Genomic DNA, 22,155 nt, shown 5'->3' on the forward strand with positions numbered 1-22,155 from the left:
GAGGGCTCAGCACGCATCCTTGGGGGGAACCGGTGCTCAGCATGAGGGTGGAGGACGTGTAGGGGCCGAGCAACACAGTCTGGGGTCTGTTGGTCAGAAGACGTTTGGGGCCAGGTCATGTAGAGCGCCAAAAGTGTTAACAAGCAGAACTCACACTTTGTTCTTGTGATAGAAGAACACTCAACAGCCACGGGCACAGGCAAACAAGCTACGCAGAACTCATGATTGAGGGTTGACGATTGAGGGGATTCCCAGGTGGGTGTCAAGGGGAGGTCAATGGTAAACAAGCTGGAAGATGGAACAATTTGACCATGAGACAGTGCTCAGTGGCACCTTAAATATTTAATAAATTAATAATAAATTAATATTATTAATTAAATAGGTCGATGTGAAGGGTGAGTTGAAAAGGAGTGCAAGGGTGCACCAGAGACCAGTTTTGTTTTCCAGCCGATTTAATAACACCAATTTTTAGGTTCAAAATGTGTGAACCTGACATCTGATCAGTAAATTCTAACACAAGCGCTAGGCGGAATCAACACACCCGGAAGTGGTAGCTAGTGACTGTTCGAAAATCTAAAATATATTCTTGCTTTTTTAAACCACAATGTACACTTGAGAGGCCATTTTTGAGACCGACCTTTCAAGAGAAGCTAGGTCGTCCGACACTCACTCAGTACTCTGTAAGTGTGTTTCTGTATATTATTTGTCAGCCGTGGTGTCATAAATGATGCTATTATGAGGGGGATTTATTCAAGTAGGACAAAGTAGGACTTCACTGAAAACCTATGTGTGAAATGCACGGCCTGCCACTCCCAACATATTTATGCAGTATTTCCAGTCATTGCGTTTTAATGGGCATATGAGAGGATGGTGAGGGATGTAATTCACACAGAATAACGTTCAGTCGGCTATGCGCATCCTTTACTTTCTGCTCATACCTTCTGAACAGAGTTTACTGTTTCACGAGTAAGAATATATCTTGTTGAATCAGAATCGGAAAACGCACAAAAACACAAATGTCTCACCACTTTATATCTGTCCCTCTCCCAGGTGGGCTCCTTTTTCATGATCAACCTATGCCTGGTGGTCATCGCCACCCAGTTCTCAGAGACCAAGCAGCGTGAGCACGCCCTGATGAAATCGGAGCAGCGCGCCCGCCAACTCCACCAGTCGGCATCCACGCTGGCCAGCGACAGCCAGCCGGGCAGCTGCTATGAGGAGATCATCCGCTACCTGGCGCACTTGGGCCGCAAGGCGTGCCGCCGTCTTTCCCGGCTGCTCACCCGCGGCGCCGCCCGCCTGCACTGCGCCTGCACCATACGTCGCCGTCTGGACCGAGGTGTTGCCGAGATGAACGGGCTGGCGCACCGACATTCCGGTCACGTCACGGGTGACCTGTCCCACCTTCATGAGCTGTATCATCAGCGACATCCGCCCCCGTCACTGCCGCCGGTAGCGGAACGTCGCCTGAGTAACGGAGGCTTTAATTACCCCGTCATATCGCCACTCCTCACTCACCTGGATGCAAAGAGTACGCATCACAAGAGAGTTGTCACCATGGAGACCGTCAACAGGCTGCCGCAGCTTGTGCTACAACACGGTGAGATGCCTTGACAATTTGTTGGTTAGTTTTCATGGAAAGGAGGGTTGCTTGTTAGCAGACCCACCAAATGGACCCAATGCAAAAACCCAAGGTCATTTTCTGCAAGTTGTCCAGCTTTGGTGTTCAAATTGGTTCAAATTGAGGATTTCACTGGGATTTGGAGTTGCTTGCAGGTGTGACAGTGAGATCCATCCATCCATCATCTGTACCGCTTCTCCTCACCAGGGTTGCGGGGGGTGCTGGAGCCTATCCCAGCTATCTTCGAGCAGTAGGCGGGGGACACCCTGAACTGGTTGCCAGCCAATTGCAGGGCACACAGAGACGAACAACCATCCACGCTCACACTCATACCTAGGGGCAATTTAGAGTGTTCAATCGGCCTGCCATGCATGTTTTTGGAATGTGGGAGGAAACCGAAGGACCTGGAAGAAACCCACGCAAGCACGGGGGGAACATATGCAAACTCCACACAGGATGGCCGGAGCTGGGATCGAACCCACGCCCGACGCTGTCTCTCACTGTGAGGCCATCGTGCTAACCAGTCGGCCACCGTGCCGCCGACAGCGAGATCCATCCAGTTTATTTCATTTAATTGTTAGCGTGATTTTTCTTTTTTTTTGGTTAAATTTTTTTTTCATGTAAAGGCAGTATTATGAAGTAAAATTTCTTGTTAATACGGCACTTTTGGCAAGTGGTGCAGCGACCCTCCAGATGCTTCTAATGGGAAAACTTAATGTTTGTACTCAATTTTACTTTAGTTATTCCGTTTTGGTTTTATTCTAATGAAGCATTTGGGTTGAACTATTTGCTGTTACAGTCTGCTTGCATTCAGGCCGGGGTGGGGCAGTGACCCACCACATGTGAAAATGCAAGGTTCCGTTTTGATGTCAAACACATCGGGTGCATGAACGCTGTTACACTTTACGTGCAGCTTCACATGATAGCAAAAGGCTTTCCGTTTCACTTTTGGGCCTTACAGTCTGCTTGTTTGTCTATTTAGGCATTATTTATAAAGATCATTTTTTTTTCAGTGCTCATGAATGCATTGACCACGACGACACATTTCAATTTTGTTGAGTCGGTGGTTTACGGTGGGTATTGACACAGTGAATGCACCCAGAGCCAAAACACACAGTTTCATTATTTTTTTATCTCTATTTCATCGCATCTTCAAGGAGAATATGCGACTTTAGTGGCTTATGCTACAATGGCCACTAATTAACAGCACTTGAAAAGGCCATTGAAATCGTCCTGGTATATCCTAGTAATAAAATAATTTGAAGTACTAAACATTAAAATGATTGCTGTTTTACTACAATCTCCATTACTAATGTAGTAAATAAAAGATGATCTTATTCATATTCATTTCGTGTCCCATATAGAAGATGATATCAAATGAGTATACACTACATTGTCACTCATCCTAATTGGTTTAAAGCTAAGTAGTCGGCAGCAAACAGTGCACTACAGGATCTGAGGAGGGACATAATCCTATTGGAGGTATTATTGTTGCACACAGTCATCTTACGCAAAGCGGATTTGACTTTTGGGCTCATTTACACAAGTGGATACTGGAACAAAAGATAATACATGACAGGATAAGCAACACAAATCTTGATTAGTAGAATTACTTTTGGTGTTAAGTAATACTACCCTTATTATTGTTAGTCCTATTTGGGTCTGTTTTGGTAAACATTCAAGATCATTTAGAGCAGGGGTGTCAAACTCATTTTATCTCAGGAGCCACGTGGAGGAAAATCTATGACCGAGTGGGCCGCAGCAGTAAAATCATGGTCTATAACATAAAATAATTGCCGTCCATATTACACAGATTATCGTGATTTACAAGCCTCGCTGGTGTTGCCAGTAGTTGAATGTTTCGTATCTAACACATTGATGTCGGACTGTTTCCCCCCCCCCCCGATAAAACCATGACTTAAGGTCAAGTTTTAAAGAGTGGCATCCACGCTAATTTCGTGTTCAACTTGCTCTACTCATCTGAGCATTGCTTTTAAATATCAAGAATAAGGTTTTTAAAGAAAGGCTTGCGGAATCAGTGCCACGTTGAATTTTATTATACATATTAAAAGATCTTAGTTCATGTTAAAAGTCCATTGAATTTAGTTTAGAGATGTATCTTACTTGCGTGCAACTAACATCAGACATTTGGCGAATTTTGGGGCGGCCATACTTATTGGTTTTTTATACTTTACCGAACCCTCTCGTGGGCTGGATTAAACCCGCTTGCGGGCCTGATCCGGCCCATGGGCCGTATATTTGACACAACTGATTTAGAGTCATTGACGCATATGACAACTTACAGTCTTTGTCAAACCCAGTCTACCTGATTATTAATATAATAACTTTCAATGTAAAACAATACTTATTATTGTTAGTTCTAATCTGAACTATTTTGGTAAACATCCAAGACTGTTTAGTACGTATTGGCCCAAGCTTACAACAATGAAGAGTCTTTGGTAAACCGAGTCAACGTGTTTCCATAAAATCAACTTTGTCTTTTACAAATCCCGTGTATGTGTTTTTAAACATCAAAAACAAATGAGGTTCTTCAGTGAAACTAGCTCGTGTTTTTTTCATAGACATCAAAGATAATTTATCATCTGAAGTGAAACTAGCTTGTCTATTTTTGGACCTTTTTTTTTTCTTGTTAAAGCAATTTAGGCTCTTTGGGGATGCTAACATGCATGTTTTTGTCAAAGATATATAGGTTTTTTATTTTGAAGTGTTGATGATGAAGTCCTCAGTGAAGCTAAGAAATGTTGTGGATGTAAAATCATCAAAACACAATTTAGAAAGTCATCAGTGAAACTAGCGTACGGTGTTTTTGCTAAGACAATTCAGCATCTTTAATGAAGCTAACTAACTGCATTTTTTTCCGAAACATCAACGATAATTTGGAGTGATCAGTGAACCCAGTGTAAGCGTCGGCATTTCTTGCGATTGACGCCCTCGGGCTGGAAATTTCCACATCATGTACAGCTTATGTACAGTTACACATGACGGAGGGACTTGATTGGATTGAGCGCGTCGCCGCTCTTCAGGGAAACGCCACCCGGCGGTCACAACGCTGAAGAAGGCGCCAGGAGAAGCGCTCGTGCGAGATGACTCTGTGGTTTTTAGATGTTTTTTTTTGTCACAGCAGCGTTTCCTTTTTCTTTCATTCGCCTCGAGCTGCTCGCTAATGATTGTGCACAAAATCTACTGCACACTCACACGTCTAATAAAAGAACCCCCTCCCCCTCGCCCCCACTGCACAAAGAATCCCAAAAGCAGCTTCCATGTTATTGACTTTTTTGATGTTGCACACGGCAGAGATCGGAAGACGCTCTACCAGCAAACATAAAAATTCAAAACGTGCACATTAATTGTATACAAGGTTTCAGTCTTTAGTAACCGTACAAAAATTTAGACAATTTTGAATCTTTAATCAGCGTACGTGGTTTTGTGAACATCTTGGAACTCATGCATGTTTTTCAGAAGCATTAATGACAATTTAGACTCATGAGTGAACCTAGCTTTAAGTCATTTTGTAAAGATGAGCACAACACATTTTCATAACCCACAAAGACAATTTAGTCAAAAGCAAAACGTGCGTACATGTTTTGTGTTCAGCCTTCAATGACCCTTAAACGCGAATGTTTTTGTAAACATCCAATAGATATTTTGGAGGCTACAATGACTGCATGCGTTTTTGTAAAAGTCAAACAAATTGGAGTGTGCAATGAACCTGACATGCATATTAGCGTAAAAATCTGACGTGCCAATTTAGAGGATGAATTACCATTTATTAAAGACAATGTATAGTTTTCGCGGACCTTATGTGTTTTTGGATGGGCAATTTACAGCCTTCAATGACCTGAATGTATATTTTTTTGCTGGAAGAATATGGCGCCACTTCCTGACTTTCTTCGAGAAACCTACCACGGCTGTTTATGAGTAGAAAACCCGTCAGTGTTTTTTATTTTATTTATTCTTTTTTTTTTCTTTTGTTGTTTATTATGAGTGGATGGTATATTAACTACGGCTCATCTTGGGATTGTGCTGCATTTTGCCTTTACTTTATATGAGTATTATATGTAAAATTTATCGTGCGTGTGTGTGTTCGCTGTCCGGGGATTTGGGGGTTTGTTTTGTTAAAAGAGCAAAAATTGATAATTATATGTGATTGATTGGGATTTTTTGTCATTGTGGTTTTGAAAATTAATAAAAAAGACATTAGAAAGAAAAGGAGTGGAGAGGAGCTCTCTAATCTCGTTGCACACTTGAGTACAATGACAATAAGGGGATTTCTAATTCTAATTCTAATTCTAATTAGAAAGAAAAATATGAAACCCCACTCCATCACAGGTTAGCGGTCCCACAATTGTTTTTTTTTGTCCAGTTAATATTTTTTTTACCTCTTTTATTTGGGGTGTAATTCCATTGTCGACCACAATATGTCGGCACATTATCGTTTCACACAGTAAACTTGAAAGAGTGAAATCAAGAAGGAGGCTGACATATTTCAAAAGCAGCCCAGTTGTTCGTGAAAACTAGTTATTCCATCCCCTATAAGCCTGCTTTTTACGCCTACAGAAAGCGACGGCTGTAGCTTAATTTTTTAAATATACATTCTTGGGCATGATAATTGATGCATATTTTGAGATGACGAGTTTGTAAGTTTGGAAAAAAACCCCTGACCTAATATGGTTACAAAATGACATACATGTACGTCAGGCTCAATCGAGATTGAATGGTTTTTACTTTCACGTGACGTTCACTTAAGACTAAAATTTGTCTTTAATGCTTTCAAAAACTGTACACTTGGTTCACTGAAGGCATCAAATAGCCTTTACAAAGAAATGCAAGATTGGTTACAAACTATATTGTCTTTGAAATTTAGGAAAGCACATTTTCTAAATTGGGATTGATTTTTGTTTCAACAAGAGCTGTCACACTTCCGTGATGTGTCTGAAAACAGCCGATCGGGTCGGGGAACCTTCAAGTTAAGGCTCCCCGAACCGATCAAAACTGTGCTCCGTCCATCACACGGAAGTCTGAAGTGACAGCCGAAACTGTTCGTGAGGTAAGACTTTTGAGACATTGAAAGAAAATAAAATAAATAAATAAATAAAAAACAGGGGCGAATGACAGGACATATTTTGTAAACATTAAAGACAAGAGTGTTCATTGAAGCTGATAAACTTATTTCATGACCCGGCCTATTTTGTAAAACAAAAACATCAAAGACAGCGGAATGGACTTGTTTTTGTGGACATCAAAGGTATTGTTGACTCACCAAAAGTGATTATTGTGCGTTTGTGTGCAGGCGTTTGCTCGGCCCACCCTGCGCTCCCGTTGCCGGGCGAGGTCCCCGTGGAGTCGTCGGCCTGTCCGTACTGCAGCTACTACAACCAACTGTGCGACCCCCAAAACGAGGCCGCTGACGAGCATCATCATCAGCGAGGCCCCGTTGGCAGCCCCCCGCCACCACTGCAGCCGCCTTGCAAGAGCCCGGGCCCCCGCCTAGACGAGGGGCATGCCGCACGCCGCCTGTGGCGGGCGGGCGCTCGATGCTGGGTGGAACTCAGGGGCAAACTGGAGCTCATTGTGGGAAGCAGATACTTCAACAGAGGCATCATGATTGCTATTCTAATCAACACGCTGTCCATGGGAATAGAGTATCATGAACAGGTACGTGTGTGTGCGAGTGCATATGTGAGTGTGAGTGTGGTGCAATAAAAAAATCGGATGAAAAAGCAATAAAAAAAAAAAAAAAACAGGAATTAAGAGTTAATCCTTTGATGCTATCTGATGAGGATTTGTTCCACTTTTAAAGGTGGTATTTTTCCTTTAAAACAAACTCCAAAAGATCTCACTTTTTTATGACTTCTAAAGTTGGTAGTTTTCCCAGAATGCCGCAATTTCATTGTGTAGGATAAAAAAAAACAAAAAAACACCCAAGGCGAATACAAAGTGTTAACACTTGTATGATAATGTCCCTGAGCTTTCGTGTTTCATAAGATTTTTAAGGTGGTACTTTTTTATTATTTATTTTTTTATATTTTTTTATTTATTATTTTTTACCAAAATCTTGAGTTAACGGCATTATTCCAGGATTGAATGCGTGCTGTATTGCAAAAATGGCTCAAGAAAGAGTGAAGCATTTATCCTTTTCAGTTTATGTCCCTGATGTTTTACCGCTTTTATGACTCCAAAGTGTGGTATTTTACTGGTTAAAAATGGGCAGAAGAAAAAGCAAAGCCTAATCTTTAAAACAGTTGTGCCATGATTGTACTGTGTAGTTTACCCCCCCCTCCCCAAAAAGATATAGTTTCTGAATTTTATGCTTTAAATGTAGATTCAATTCATTCTGCCCAAAGAAATCCTCACAGCTTCGACAATGTTAGCATGGTTATTCATTATTTGAGTATTCCCAAAAATGAAATGTTACAGCTTTGATGTGTTTTTTTTTGGGTCGGTGGGGATGTGCAGTCAGTTAAGAGACAATACAGGTGATCGGTTTACCTGGTCTTGGGATTGGAATGATCACGTCTGCGGTGGTGGTTGAAGCCGTCCATTTGTAGGCTTTCATTCTTCAAACGCAACGTGATGATAAGCCCAACTTTTGTTACTAACCTAACCGTAGTTAAATAACCAGCCCAAAAACTGCAGTAGTCACCTTTGCCAGCACCCCCTGTGAGCAAATGATTGACACACGCCTTCTATCTCTACAATTGATTGGCTGGATTTATTCACGCCGTGATGACGCCGAAAATGGATGCGCTGATGACGTGCATGCCGCATTCAATGAAACGCACACTGCAATCAACACTTGCTGCACGACTCACATGAGGTTGTCTGTGTGTGTGTGCGTGTGTGTGTATGCGCGTAACTCATAAGACCAGAAGTGTTAATTAAAGTGTGACCCTTGGACAAGAGTGAGTGAGAGAGTGAGGATGAGACAGTAAAAGTGGTGTCGGTGAAAGCTTCATGATTTGCTGAGGGAAGATTGCCTTTTTGGCCTATTTACTCAACAGTAAGGCACATTCCGGAGTTTTCATCTCAGCAAGGAAATATACACCACTTGGACTGTATTATTAAGGAATGGGATGAAAAAGGTCAAAGACGATTGAAAAAAGGTTCCGTGTTAATCATTTAATGTTACAAGCCCACGAGGTCTCACCTGAATTTGAGGTTGAGTTTTTTTTTTTGTTTTTTTTTACATGATTAATACGGATGGATGGAACTTTAGTTAACGACATTATTGCTTAGGGGTGTACATCTCTCCAGTAAAAGATAGGATATACATATATTTAAAAAAAAAACAAGCAAACAAAAAAAAAGATGACTTGATACACATGCAAAGGTGCCCAAAACTGTCCCGGACCCTCCACATCCTGGTAACCACCTCTTACACCTCCTTCCATATATGTATAATCGATGTTGTCAAATACATTTTGAAGTGGAACGAGTCGCTCCGGTTCGATTCGATTCCATTAAATCAAAACAAATTTTCAAACTGATTTTGGCTATCGGGCTATAGTTCGTAACATCAAAGACAATTTAGTCTTAAGTGAATCTGACTTATTCATTTTTTCGTTAACTTTAAACAACACTAATTGATTATTCGATCGACAATTGATTAATCAGCTGATTAATTGAACAAATATGTCTGATATGTGCACATTTTAAAAGAAGATTGGTCCAGCATTAGTCTAGAGTGAACCTAATATTGGTTTTTGTAAACAGTTTTTATCCCTTCAATGAACTTGAAGGCAATTTGGATGAATAGATCTTTTGTGTCGATGCGGCTTCCTGTTCTGACAATCTAAATGCGGTGCTACATGCGTTTCCTCGTTTCAACGCACGTGACCTCGCTGTCTGTGTCCTGTTTAGTCGGTAACACCTCGGAGTTCGCAGAGGCCTCTCCAGAGAACATCGGCACCACTGCCAGATGTCTCACACAATCGCACGCACGCACGCACCCACACACACCCACACACAAATGCAAAAAGTGCGGTCTAATGAATAAATGTCACCTCATTCCATGTAGTGTCTCCCTCCGGTAGCATTGTTTAACGCTACTATTGTTTCCTTCTCCATGGACTCTATACAGTACACTGAATATAAACTTTGTTTTATTGAGGTTAAAGTCAGACTTAAAATGTGAAATTTATTTCTGTTGTGCAAATTGAAATTATGCAAATGTCACTCTGTCCAGATAAAATTAATTGAAGTTAGCTTCAATTAATTCCTCTGCTTAAATTTGCAACCGCATTCCTTCACATGCCCTCAATTTAGGATGTGAATATACAGTCGGTTCTTTTGGTGTTATTTAGGTACAATTAGTTAGTTAGTTAGTCCAGGGTGGAACGATGGCCTACTGATTAACACGTCATGGCATGTTGATTGGACACTCTAAATTGCCCCTCGGTATGAGTGTGAGCGCAGATGGTTGGTTATCTTTGTGTGTCCTGTGATTGGCTGGCAACCAGTTCAGGGTGAACCCGCCTACTGCTTGCTATAGGCTATAGGATAGCTCGGATAGGCTCCAGCACCCCCCGCGACCCATAGTGAGGAGAAGCAGGACAGAAAATGGATGGATGGAATTTTTCTATATGTGTATATGCTTGTGTATGTGATTTGATTTTAAATAACATTAATTGTTGTTCTTGTGTCCATCTGACTTCCTTTTGAAAAGCAATTGCTTTCCATAAAATCTGCCAAGCAATGGTTTTGGAAAAAGAATCTCAGTTTTGTTGATCTGTTCCTGTGTCGGTCAGCTGTTTTCTTGTGAAGTTTTCCCATTTATTCTGTAGTCAATTGAATAATAATGAATAGAAATGTTTGCCCTACAAATATTTTTCAGGGGGGTGACTAAAGATAATTGACAATTTGTTGCTCTTAGTGTTTTATTATGAATTGTGATCACATGCACTGTCAAGTTCTTGATTCTGTACTGCAAATTCTGCCTAGCAACATGATCACTTCAAAACAAGCCTTTTATTGATGTGTTCCTGCACCTGCTAGCAGGCTCAATCTCTCCTATCTGCAGCCGCAGGAGCTGACGGACGTTTTGGAGATCAGCAACATGGTGTTCACGAGTCTCTTCAGTCTGGAGATGCTGCTGAAAGTCCTGGCCCTTGGTCTGTTCGGCTACATCAAGAACCCTTACAACGGCTTCGACAGCATCATCGTCATCATCAGGTGGAATGTTCTTACAACATTTTAGAGGGGATTTTGATGTTCCCTTCACATTTGAAGATGTTCTTTTTCTTTTTCCCCTGAATATTTTATGTTTTGACTGCATGTGTGTCAGTGTGTGGGAGATTGTGGGCGAGGCAGAGGGAGGTTTGTCCGTGCTGCGTACCTTCCGTCTGCTGCGCGTTCTGAAGCTGGTGCGCTTCCTGCCAGCCCTGAGGAGGCAGTTGGTGGTGCTCATGAAGACCATGGACAATGTGGCCACCTTCTGCATGCTGCTCATGCTCTTTATTTTCATCTTCAGGTATGAGAGTCAAGAATCTTTGGTTTTATTGCGAGGTCAACTTTCCTGATCACCGGCCATGCAATGTCAAAACCCTTCCGACAAAATGTCTGACTTCCCATGTATTTTCTGGGAGGAGCTTCTCGAGACTTTTTTGTGCATCTACTTGTGATAGACGTGCCTATCAAATTTCATGTTGCTGAGTGAAAGTGGCTTTGAATGTTGGAATTCTTCAAGAAATTTTGGATTGGCTACTGAGTCGTAGAGGCTGCGTCAAACCTAAAGTTGCAGACTTTCTGTGCCTTTTTGGTGGTATGGCTTGAGACATTTTTTATGAATCTACTCATGATTGGCATAACTACCAAATTGTAGGTTGCCTAGTAAAACCGCCAACGGGGGTTGATTTAAAAAAACAAAAAACATCTGGATTCCAATCCAAAGATCTACTTCACACCAAAAGGTTTCCTGTGGCTTTCTTGAGCCTTTTTGGGGGGTCTACCCATGATAGACATAGCTACAAAATTCCATGTTGCTGTAGTTTAAAAAAACTCTTTGGGGGTTGAATTTAACTTTGCAATAAGGTACTACAAAGCTGGCTGTTCAAACTAAAATATGTGACTATGCGTTTTTCCAACATGGCTTTTTGAGACTTTTTTTGTGGTTCCACTCAACGAAATACCTACCATATTTCATGTATTATTTGATTTTTTTAGCACATTCTGGAGCCAAAATGGCCACCTGAATCCAAAATGGGTGACTTTCTGTGGCTTTTCTGACATTGATTCTTGAGACTTTTTGTGGGTCTGCTTGTGATACAGTAGTTATCACCACCAAATTTGAACTTTCTAAGTCAAACCAGCTTGGAAAAAAACCCAATTCTGGTGTTAAGTTTTTCCAGAAAAACTGGAAAAGATCAGGATCCGTTAAAACGCTGACACAGAAAATCAATTTCACAACAATATTTATTTTACAAAAAATGAAATCAGGCGCAAGACCGACAAAGTACAACAAATGACGCTGGTGGAAATCACACCAGGAAAATAACGATCCGAACAAAAAACGCTTGCAAAAGGCAAGGAGCAAAAACTGAACGAAAATCACTTGGTCCTCGGAAGGACACGGAATACCAATTCACGAGAAAAGCACGAGCGAGATAAATAACTATAAACAAGGTCTGTTCACGATAGATGTCTCCCAAATTCTACGTTGCTAAGCGAAATGCCCATCAGCAACAGAAATTCATAAAAAATTCTGCGTGCTATTGATTTTTAAAAAAAAATATTTTATTTATTATTTTCTTTTTTGAGCATCTCTTGCGTCCATGCATTTAGGTTGTCATGTGACAAAATAACCCATTCTTTCTTGTTTTCATTCACAGTATCTTGGGAATGCATTTGTTTGGATGTAAATTTGGTTTGCGACAAGACAGTGGAGACACGCTACCCGACAGAAAGAACTTTGACTCACTGCTTTGGGCCACAGTAACCGTCTTTCAGGTTTGGCACACACACACGCACACACACACAGTTGTCGTGTCCGCTATTTAATTTGAAATGAAATAGTAGGCCATTTAAACCGAAGCAGCTTGTGGTGTCATTGGCAGCAGCCCAGATACTCATCTTGATTATTTTTAATCCAATCTAGAACTGGCTCACTTGCAGCAATGTTTTTTTCCCCAACCCCAGCAATGACCGAAAGTGAGCCAATGGCACTGCAGCCAGATGATGCACTCACAAACAAAAAAAAGCAAAGCAACAAGGAAAAAAAAAAAAGCAAAGACGGTGCACGAAAACGCACGCGGCAAGAGCTTGTTTAACGCCGACGAGCGTTATTGCTGTTGAACCCGTAGAGACAGATATTAAATTCTGCGTTAATATGCTTCTTATTACAGCGCGGGGAGAAAGTCGTTTGGTATGTTCACATTATGTTGTAGCATCCCAGTTTTTTTCCACCAGTACACTCAAATGTCAAAACAAACTCACGTTGTCTTTTATGTTTACAAACAGTAGTATGTTAGGTTTGTTTGTCTTAGTCTCATTTTTTACTTCACAAAAGCTCATCATTTGGCCAGTGGTGGACTTTTTGTATAATTTTGGATCTGTCAAGACAGTCTTTGATTAAAAAGTCTAAGGCTCATTGAAACCCTAAATTGTCTTCTGTTTACACAATTATTCATTTTGTGTATTGCAAGTTTTTCACCATGTTTCAAAAGCACATTTGCTAGCTTTGTTTCAGGCTCTAAATCATTTCTGTGTTTACATTAACCAGGAATGTCGTCAAGTCCACCAAGTCAAGTATGAATCGCAAAGGTCCTTAAAGACAGAAAACATTTCAATATTCTTCTTGGTCGGCATGGACCCTTTTTGTTTTATTAACCGTGTGCAGATAAATAATACAAATAATGACCTCTTTGCCTCTCAATTTGCAAGTGTTGAACAAAGTTCCACATGGTGTTCAAGTGTCGTCTTACAGAATCTGCGGGTTGCTTCATGTCTATTCTCTTTTTTTTTTTTTTAAGCCCTCAATGATCGGTGTAACCCCGTTGTTGGCTAATATGACCGCTCTTGGTCAGGTTGATTAATTAGATGGCTATTTTGATTTGAGTTTTCCAACAATTGCAAATGTTCTCCCCTCAGTGGGATACAGGCTTCTTGCTAGCTGCTGAATGGAAATTCTTCTTTAAACACGTACATTAGGTTCAATGAAGACGTCAATCTTTCCAAAAACACTTATGCTAGGGTTGGTGACAGTTCTCTTTGAAGTTTGGAAAACATTCCATACAATGGGTTAGTTCTTGAAGATTGTTTTGTTTCCTGCCCACAGTCAATATCTCTCCCTCTTTTCCTCAGATCCTGACGCAGGAGGACTGGAACGCCGTCCTGTACAACGGCATGGCGTCCACCACGCCGCTGGCTGCCCTCTACTTCGTTGCTCTCATGACCTTTGGCAACTATGTCCTCTTCAACCTGCTGGTGGCCATTTTGGTTGAAGGCTTCCAGGCCGAAGTAAGGGCTTTTTTCGACTTCGGTGATGGTGATGCCGTTGATCGTGGCGCTGGCTACTTGATGCTGGCTATGGCTGTGGTAGTTTTTCGGCGGCGGCAGCAGTTGGTGCTTTTGATTTTGGTCGTAGGCACTGATGGTTTGCATCGGCGGCAATGGCGGCGTCAGCTTTCGCCGTGGCGGCGCCAGATTGGCAGCATTGGTGGTGACTACTTAAAGAGGAAGTGAAGGCTCTGGTGGTTGTGGTTGTGGAGGTTGCCTGGTGGTAGCGGTGGATCATCAGTGGTGGCTACATTAAAGCTTTGGTTTTATTATTAGGAATAGCAGGTAGTAGTGGTGCCGTTAATCGGCAGGGCTTGTTGGCGTTAGCTACCTAAAGAGATGTGGCAGCTATTGAAAGTGCCTTGACAGTGATGAAGATGGCAGTGGTGTCAGTAGTTGTGCGGTTAGTGGTGGCCTATCAAAAAGACAATGCATGGAAGCTTTGCCATTATCCTGGCTGCTGGCCAGCTTGTTTTCTTTGTGGTGGCTTCTTACCATGGTGAGGTGATGGTGGCGTTGACGTTCATGTCGGTGCATTATCACGTTGGCGGCTCTGACTGCTCCTCTGGGCTTGGATTTGGCAGCGGTGTGTTGGCTTTGGCACTGTCACCACTTTGTTGTCGTGTTGGCGTAGGCGACTGCCTTGACTTGCCTGGTTAGTAGTGTTAAGGATCTTTGCAGTTTTTGCAGCGTCTACCCTAGTGCAGGGGCAGCCTTGTGTTGACTTTCTGGGATAGCAGGGGTGGCAGTGGTGTTGGTGTCCTTGCTGGCGCCATTGACAATAGAATTGGCGGCGGTGGTAGCAAAGCTGTCTTGCAGAGAATAATCTCCACCATCCCACTTGCATGCTTTTGCTTCGCTCTAGTTCGACATGGTTTTCATCTCACACACACATACACGCACACGCATACACACTCTTGTACACACACGAACTCTCCAGGGCAGGCTTGTGTTTGGTATCGCTCTGTCATTCACAGCTGGTGAGCTTTTGTTGTTTAGTTTTTGCTGCTTTATCTCCATCATCAGGCAGTACACACTGATGGTCACACTCTGATAAACGCACACACCCGCACACACACACACACACGCACACACACACGCACACAATGATAGCAACACACCGGTAGACGCACACCGGTTGATGCCTTCCGCCTCAACCAGCCTCCTCTATCTTTGCAGCAAAAATTCTAATTAAATTGGCCAAAGCTTTATTGCTGTGACGACAGGAGATCAGCGCCCAAAAAATCCCCCTGGGCTCTCTTGCCTCATCTGACTCGCATTTTTGTGTATCTTTGTGTGTTGTTGTGTGTCTGTCATTCAGGGCGACGCCAGCCGATCGGATTCGGACGACGAGGCCCAGTCGCTGTCTTTTGACGACGAGGAGAAGCTGAGGGAGTTGTATGCCACAGGTAATTAGCTAGCTTGAGAAGCTAACGTCTCAGTCTTGGTCAGTCCTCCACTTTTTCACGTTCTTTACTCCTGACTGGAAGAGCTGAAGATCCAGGCCTTGATCAGCAGCCCCAACGGTCTCCTGAACCCCAGGGCCTCCATGCCGCCGCCCCTTTCCCTGCCCGTCATCACACACACGGCAGCCACACCCACGGTGATCTACGGCCAATCGCGGCGCGCGAGTGCCGCCTCCGTGGTGGACAGCCTCGAGCAGCAGAGGTCGCCGGTGAGCTTTCGCCATGAATTCTTGTGTAATGAAATGAAAATCGAGTACAAGTCCTTAGCCTCTTTTAAGACACATTAACGCCGATGGATTGCACAGTGGTGCTGTTGCCTAGTTTTCATCTACTGCCGGAATAAATACACCTGTGTCCAAAAAACATTTTTTTAAAAAATTCAGAAAATGCAAAACACACGAAGGCTGAAAATTTTGATTTGCTGAAAATCAAAAAAGTCAAAAATGTATATTTACTAATATTGATTACAAAAATTCTTATTTTATTTCAAAAATCCAGAATGAAAAAAAAACTACACAATATTGCACTAGTTATTATTTAAAATATTTGCATGTACACTAAAGTAAGATTGTACATTTTTTTTTAAATATAACGAATTAAAAACTGATTCATATTATAAGACATCAAGCACTATTGTAAATCCAAAAGAAACCCAAAGAAATTAGAAGCAGTCCTAGTGGCCAACTCCTGATTAGTTAATAATTGTGTCAGTTATTACGCCTGCATTTTGTACCGTAGAAGAGAGAGAAGCCGTAAGTGTAAAACCTATTTTGTGCGTACGTGTGGTGGGTCTTGTACACGCAAAACACATTTTGGTCCGTACAAAACATGTTTTCGTACGTGTTATTTGACATTAGGCTCACGTAATTGTAGCAGAAATCTAGCGCCATAGAAAGCAGCAAATCCTCACGGTCGCATCTTAAAGGGAACATTGCTCGTAACCAGTGGCGGGCCGTGCATTTTACCCCGAGGCCTTCATTGAAGTCCTACTTAGTCCTGCTCATTTTACCATCATTTATGACATCACAGCCTCCGTGGGTCAGCCTCCCGGAGAGCCGTCGCTCCAGCTGGACCAGCCTCCACCGCAGGAGCCAATCGGGGGAGATGGAGTCGCTCCTGTCCGACGGCCACAGCGCCTCCGAAGCCGGCAGCAGAGAGGCGTCCGTGGACGTGCCCGACTATCTGCAGGTGCCTGTGTTGCACACACCCGACTGCAACGGGACTGCCGCCTTCCACCTGCCCGAGCACGCTTACGATGACACGCTCCAGACGTCGCTTTACAACACGCACGCGGAGGATGAGGACGTGGAGGAGGTTGGCGATTTGGCTATTTGAATTGGGATTATATTGACCCATATGGCAGATATATGCTCATTTAATGTCACTATGATGCTAAGATGTACACACTAATCTCAACTAGACTTCACAATCAGCAAGTATATAGGAGCTCAAAAAAGAGGCTGCAATCAACTCCTTGTTGAAGGTTGCTATAAAATCAATCATAAAATAAAGAGAATTGCACATTATGTAATGAAAACAATAACTTAACATAACTTCCACTACCTTAATGCTAGCATACAATGCAAAACTCAGTTTGCACAGGAGCCAACAATTAGCATCTGTATGGTGCCACAAAAACGGTGCTTAAATACAGAGCATATATTCTTTATCCTCTGGGAAGAACAACAGCTCTTACTGCAGTACTGAGAAGCTGAGAAAGGAGCTGAGCCCCCAGTAGAATATATCCTTGTCTTGGTCTGACCTGGCACACACTCCAGAATGAACAGCACAACTGAAGCAGAAGGTGTGACAAAAAACAGTTGGATTCTATTTATGTGTATTTAACTAACACACTAAGCAGTATAGAATCTGCTTTGTTTCCACATCAGTTACGCCTCTGATGTCCATTTCGGCACCCGCTGATTCACTTATCCATGGTGTCCCCAACATCAAAAGCAGAGAGAACTGCAATGTTGAATTTTCTGAAGATAAAATGCTGTCCTTGAGGATAATGTTCATCACGTGTGCCATTGCAGACTTTGTACCAGAAGCTGAGGAAACTGCTGGAGCCATACGAGCCTCAGTGGTGCGTGGAGCACGAGGATTGGTCACTCTACGTGTTCGCTCCCCACAACCGGTAAATCCCCTTGCGTGCGGTCGAGTGAGCGGCATGTCAAAACACACATACATACGCTTGCAATGTGTTTTGTGTGTGTGTGTGTGTGTGTGTGTAGCTTCAGGCTGTGGTGCCAGAAGACCATCGGACACAAGATGTTTGATCACATCATCCTGCTCTTCATCTTCCTTAACTGCATCACCATTGCGCTGGAGAGGCCCGACATTCAGTCACACAGCATGGTAACACATGTGCACACACACACACACGTGCCAACATCCATAATGTATAGTGCGGCAGCCAATAGACGCTTTATTAGGTACATCGTACATACTGTACATCATTTCCTTTGTGTATGTTCATTAAACACGTGTTGAAATACATATGCAAAAGATGTCTAAATATAAAAATGTGTAAATCTTTTTCATTGCAGTGAGTTGTCTAAGCGAAATGGTTTCGATGGGTTTTGTTACCAAAAATAATTTAAAAAAAATATCAATAATGAATTTATTATGAATATTATTGGCGGCACGGTGGCCGAATGGTGAGCACGATGGCCTCACAGTGAGAGACAGCATCGGGCGTGGGTTCGATCCCGGCTCCGGCCATCCTGTGTGGAGTTTGCATGTTCTCCCCGTACCTACGTGGGTTTACTCTCAATTCCTCGGTTTCCTCCCACATTCCAAAAACATGCGTGGCATGTTGGTTGGACACTCTAACTTGCCACTAGGTATAAGCATGGGTTTGTTGTTCGTCTTTGTGTGCCCTGCAATTGGCTGGCAACCAGTTTAGGGTGTCCCCCGCCTACTGCCCGAAGATAGCTGGGACAGACTCCAGCACCCCCGCGACCCTAGTGAGGAGAAGTGGTACAGAAGATGGATGGATGGATGAATATTATTGTCATGTAAAACTATTTATTCAATTTATTAAAAATAGATGTCTAATATTAGTATGTTAAACAAATAATAACTAAAAAAATAAAATAAAAAACAATAATGAGTATGATGCATTGATGAATTAATTCTAAAAATAAGAATTATCTGTTCCATTCAAACTGTCACCATCATAAAGCCCTTTATCATGATGTTGGTCAAAATTTTGTTCTCAAGTGATAAGCGCCAACCAAAAAGTAAATGAAAATGCAAAATATTCTTGATTTGCACCCTCACTGGGCTGAATATATTTTTTTCTTTCCAATGATGCTTTGAACTTCCACTTTTGATTTGCAATCTTGACGATTTTACTCTTTCCCCCTTCGGGCATATACTGGTAATAATAATCAGCCAACCCTGATTATTAAGATTACAATGTCTCGCTGTGTGTTTGTTGTGTTTTTCATTATCTTTAATCTTCTAAGGAGGTAATTGTTTTCTTTTTAACGTAGGAAACTGATGGGAACTTGAAAGCGTTAATGTGACAAATTTCTCATTTCATGTGTGTGTTTTTTACAGGAGCGAGTGTTTCTCAGCGTGTCCAATTACATCTTCACTGTGATCTTTGTCGGCGAAATGATGATCAAGGTAAGTGTGATAAGGCCATTTCTCTTCGGCTGTGCTTCAAGCTGGGGACCGAAATCAATTACATATTACACATTTTGGGAGGGAAAAATCACATAACCTTAACAGATACGATCCTGAAAATGGACTTACGTCACTAATCCGAAAAAAAAAGATTTATGACGGATGAACATGTTTTCCTAGTGTTGTGAGACCAAGTTATGGAACCATTGGTGGTCATAAATCATATAATCTTACTAGAAATGGTTCAAATTAACTTGTTAATTTTATTTTTTTTAAATCATCAGACAAATCAGAAACTGTTATCTAATTCCCATCTAAATTGAGGTAAAACAGTATGTGCATGTATTACATGACCACAACAGAACTAAATGGTGGACTTGCTTAATTTCAATTTCATGGAGACCTCAATCTTCATCATTTGGGGGGGGTCATAAATCACATCATTTTAGCTGAAATTGTACTAAAGATTTTTTCATCACAAGTCAGAAAACATGATTTGTCTGCAAACGTGTTTTTCTTGTGTTGTCGGCACCTAAAACTGTCTCCTTTTTTGTTTTTTTGTGGCACAAATCCCATAACCGTAACATCACCTAAAGATGGAAATGCTTAATCACATATTTGCGTGTGTCTGTGCGTGTGTGCGTGTGTGTGCATGTGTAGGTGGTGGCAATGGGCATATACTTTGGCAAAGGTGTTTATCTGCAGAGTAGCTGGAACATCTTGGACGGGGTCCTGGTGTTGGTGTCCCTGGTGGACATCCTGGTGTCTGTGGCGTCAGCGAGTGGGAACCGAATACTGGGCATCCTGCGAGTACTGCGGCTTCTGCGCACTCTACGACCGCTCAGGTGCCAGTCTGCTTGACCGTCTATCTTACCATTCTCCACTGTCATTTACAGTTCCCGATTCTAATTTAATGCCAAAATATGATTTTGGAAACCCCTTTTTTGGGGGCGTTAACATGCTCTGAAACTCACCATGCTTGTATCCTTGTGAAAATGTTTATTTTAGGAGTTCTCAACGCATCCTCCCAAAACCCATTCACTAGCGCCCCCTGGAAAGTTAAAAGCAAAGTCCTAGTCCTGTTTTCACAGAGTCACTGATGGTGTAGTGGTAGATGCGCCTGACTTGTGTGCGGCCAGCGTGGGATCAGTTCCCACTCAGTGATGGCATCTATGTCTGCTCTGTGACTGGCTGGCGACATGTTCATGGGGGCCTGCAAAATGGAGAACTCAATGGGAACATACTTTATTTTGGCATTATTACGTCCCCCCCCATTTTTATGGGAGGTCAGCACATTTTGCTACCATGCTTTGCCCAAATGCTGTGACAAAAAATGTCATTCTCCTTCGCATTGCTTAGCAAATTGTTTATTGTGCAGATGTCAAATTTGTAAGCAATCACACAGAACCTCAAGAATTTTTGTGGGTCTACTCATGATTGACGTGTGTAATTAATTTCATGCTGCTAAGTGAAACTGGATTTGGAGGCTGAAGTTAAAAAATAACTGCGTGCGCTAAGTAGCTAAAATATCTGCTTCTATCCAAAATGGGAGATTTTTTTTGTCTTTTCAGGCATGGCTTCTGGAGGCTTTTTTGTGGTTCTACTCATGATCGGCATGCCTACCAAATTTCATGTTGCTAAATAAACTGTCTTTAGGGGCTGTAGTTCAAAACAATGTGCTAGCGATCAGAAACTGACTGAATCAGAACAAAATGATAGATTTCCTGTGGCATTTGGGCATGTCTTGTTGATCCGTTTTTGTTGTTCTATTTATGATAGGCATGCCTACCAAATCTCATGTTGCTATTTGAAACTGTCTTGGGGGGCTGACTTGTTCATGTTGTTAATCAACACTAAAATCAAAATGACACATTTCCTGCGCCATTTAGACATGTCTCCTGGAGACATGGAGTTTTTGTGGCTCTACTCATGATTGACATGTCTACCTCATTTCATGTTACTAATTTAAACTGACTGAAGTTTAATATTTGAAAATTAAAAAAAAGGCCAAAATGGTTGCTACGAACCAAAAGGGTTAGACATCCTGCGTCTTTTCGAGCATGGCTTCTTGACACTTTTTTTGTGAGTCAACCGTAATAGACTGGTCTACAAAATTTCACATTGCCAATTAGAGCTGATTCTGGGGGGCTGAATTTTGAAAAGAATTCCCATGGGTGCTACTGGCACAATTTTTGGGGGGAGTCATGCTCTTTGGTCATCAGCTTTCACCTGTATGATGACAAATTTGTTGAGATTTAGTGCCTGAGTGTTTCTCCACGACGCATATCCCAACTGGGCTTTCTGTGAGCACAAAACATTGTCAGCTGCTGCTTAGTGTAGGTGTTGCTGTTCCAGGGTGATCAGTCGCGCTCCGGGCCTAAAACTGGTGGTGGAAACCCTGATCACATCGCTCAGGCCCATCGGGAACATCGTCCTCATCTGCTGTGCGTTTTTCATCGTGTTTGGCATTTTGGGGGTTCAGGTAAGCATAAAAGTTGTACAGTGCTGATTGTTTTAAGACAAATGAGGTTCCGGATTACAAACGAAATAGGGAATAATGGCAAAATGCAAATGAGGTGTTGATAAAGCATCACACTCTAGGGCTTGCCATTCTGCTAGATTTGCTTTCGATCCCAATAAAGGGCCAGTATCACTGATACCGATAATTTTTAATAACACGGGGAGGGATCTAATAATTGTTGAATTTGAATGTACCAAAGTGTTTTTAAATAATGCAATCATTTTTGTCTAATTACCATCTATTCACTTGAGTCGGCAACAATGCAATCTACAACTATGCAATTTGATTTCATAACTCCATTTGAGATCTGATTCAATTCTCTTCAATTACAAAGCGAAACAATATGATTCACTCTAATTATTATATCAAGTGTTATGATTCAATGGAATTGTGATATG

At 42.0% G+C, this 22,155-nt stretch overlaps 1 protein-coding gene across 3 annotated transcripts in view; it reads left to right on the plus strand.

Annotated features, from left to right (window-relative positions):
• LOC148331838 (voltage-dependent T-type calcium channel subunit alpha-1H-like) overlaps nucleotides 1-22,155 on the plus strand; it is an 88,817-nt gene that overhangs the window by 37,216 nt on the left and 29,446 nt on the right. For all 3 annotated transcript variants that reach the window (XM_088302168.1, XM_088302167.1, XM_088302169.1), the window contains 14 exons: nucleotides 1,051-1,600; nucleotides 6,933-7,297; nucleotides 10,662-10,813; nucleotides 10,926-11,111; nucleotides 12,469-12,586; nucleotides 13,940-14,095; nucleotides 15,456-15,543; nucleotides 15,625-15,809; nucleotides 16,630-16,914; nucleotides 17,637-17,737; nucleotides 17,835-17,958; nucleotides 19,168-19,236; nucleotides 19,897-20,081; nucleotides 21,592-21,718. In XM_088302168.1, coding sequence (XP_088158294.1) covers nucleotides 1,051-1,600; nucleotides 6,933-7,297; nucleotides 10,662-10,813; nucleotides 10,926-11,111; nucleotides 12,469-12,586; nucleotides 13,940-14,095; nucleotides 15,456-15,543; nucleotides 15,625-15,809; nucleotides 16,630-16,914; nucleotides 17,637-17,737; nucleotides 17,835-17,958; nucleotides 19,168-19,236; nucleotides 19,897-20,081; nucleotides 21,592-21,718 — 2,691 coding nt within the window. The remainder of the gene's footprint in view (nucleotides 1-1,050; nucleotides 1,601-6,932; nucleotides 7,298-10,661; nucleotides 10,814-10,925; nucleotides 11,112-12,468; nucleotides 12,587-13,939; nucleotides 14,096-15,455; nucleotides 15,544-15,624; nucleotides 15,810-16,629; nucleotides 16,915-17,636; nucleotides 17,738-17,834; nucleotides 17,959-19,167; nucleotides 19,237-19,896; nucleotides 20,082-21,591; nucleotides 21,719-22,155) is intronic.

The sequence above is a fragment of the Idiotropiscis lumnitzeri genome, chromosome 8 (genome assembly GCF_059441095.1).
Source record: "Idiotropiscis lumnitzeri isolate Australia: NSW breed Sydney's pygmy pipehorse chromosome 8, RoL_Ilum_1.0, whole genome shotgun sequence".
Taxonomy (NCBI): Eukaryota; Metazoa; Chordata; class Actinopteri; order Syngnathiformes; family Syngnathidae; genus Idiotropiscis; species Idiotropiscis lumnitzeri.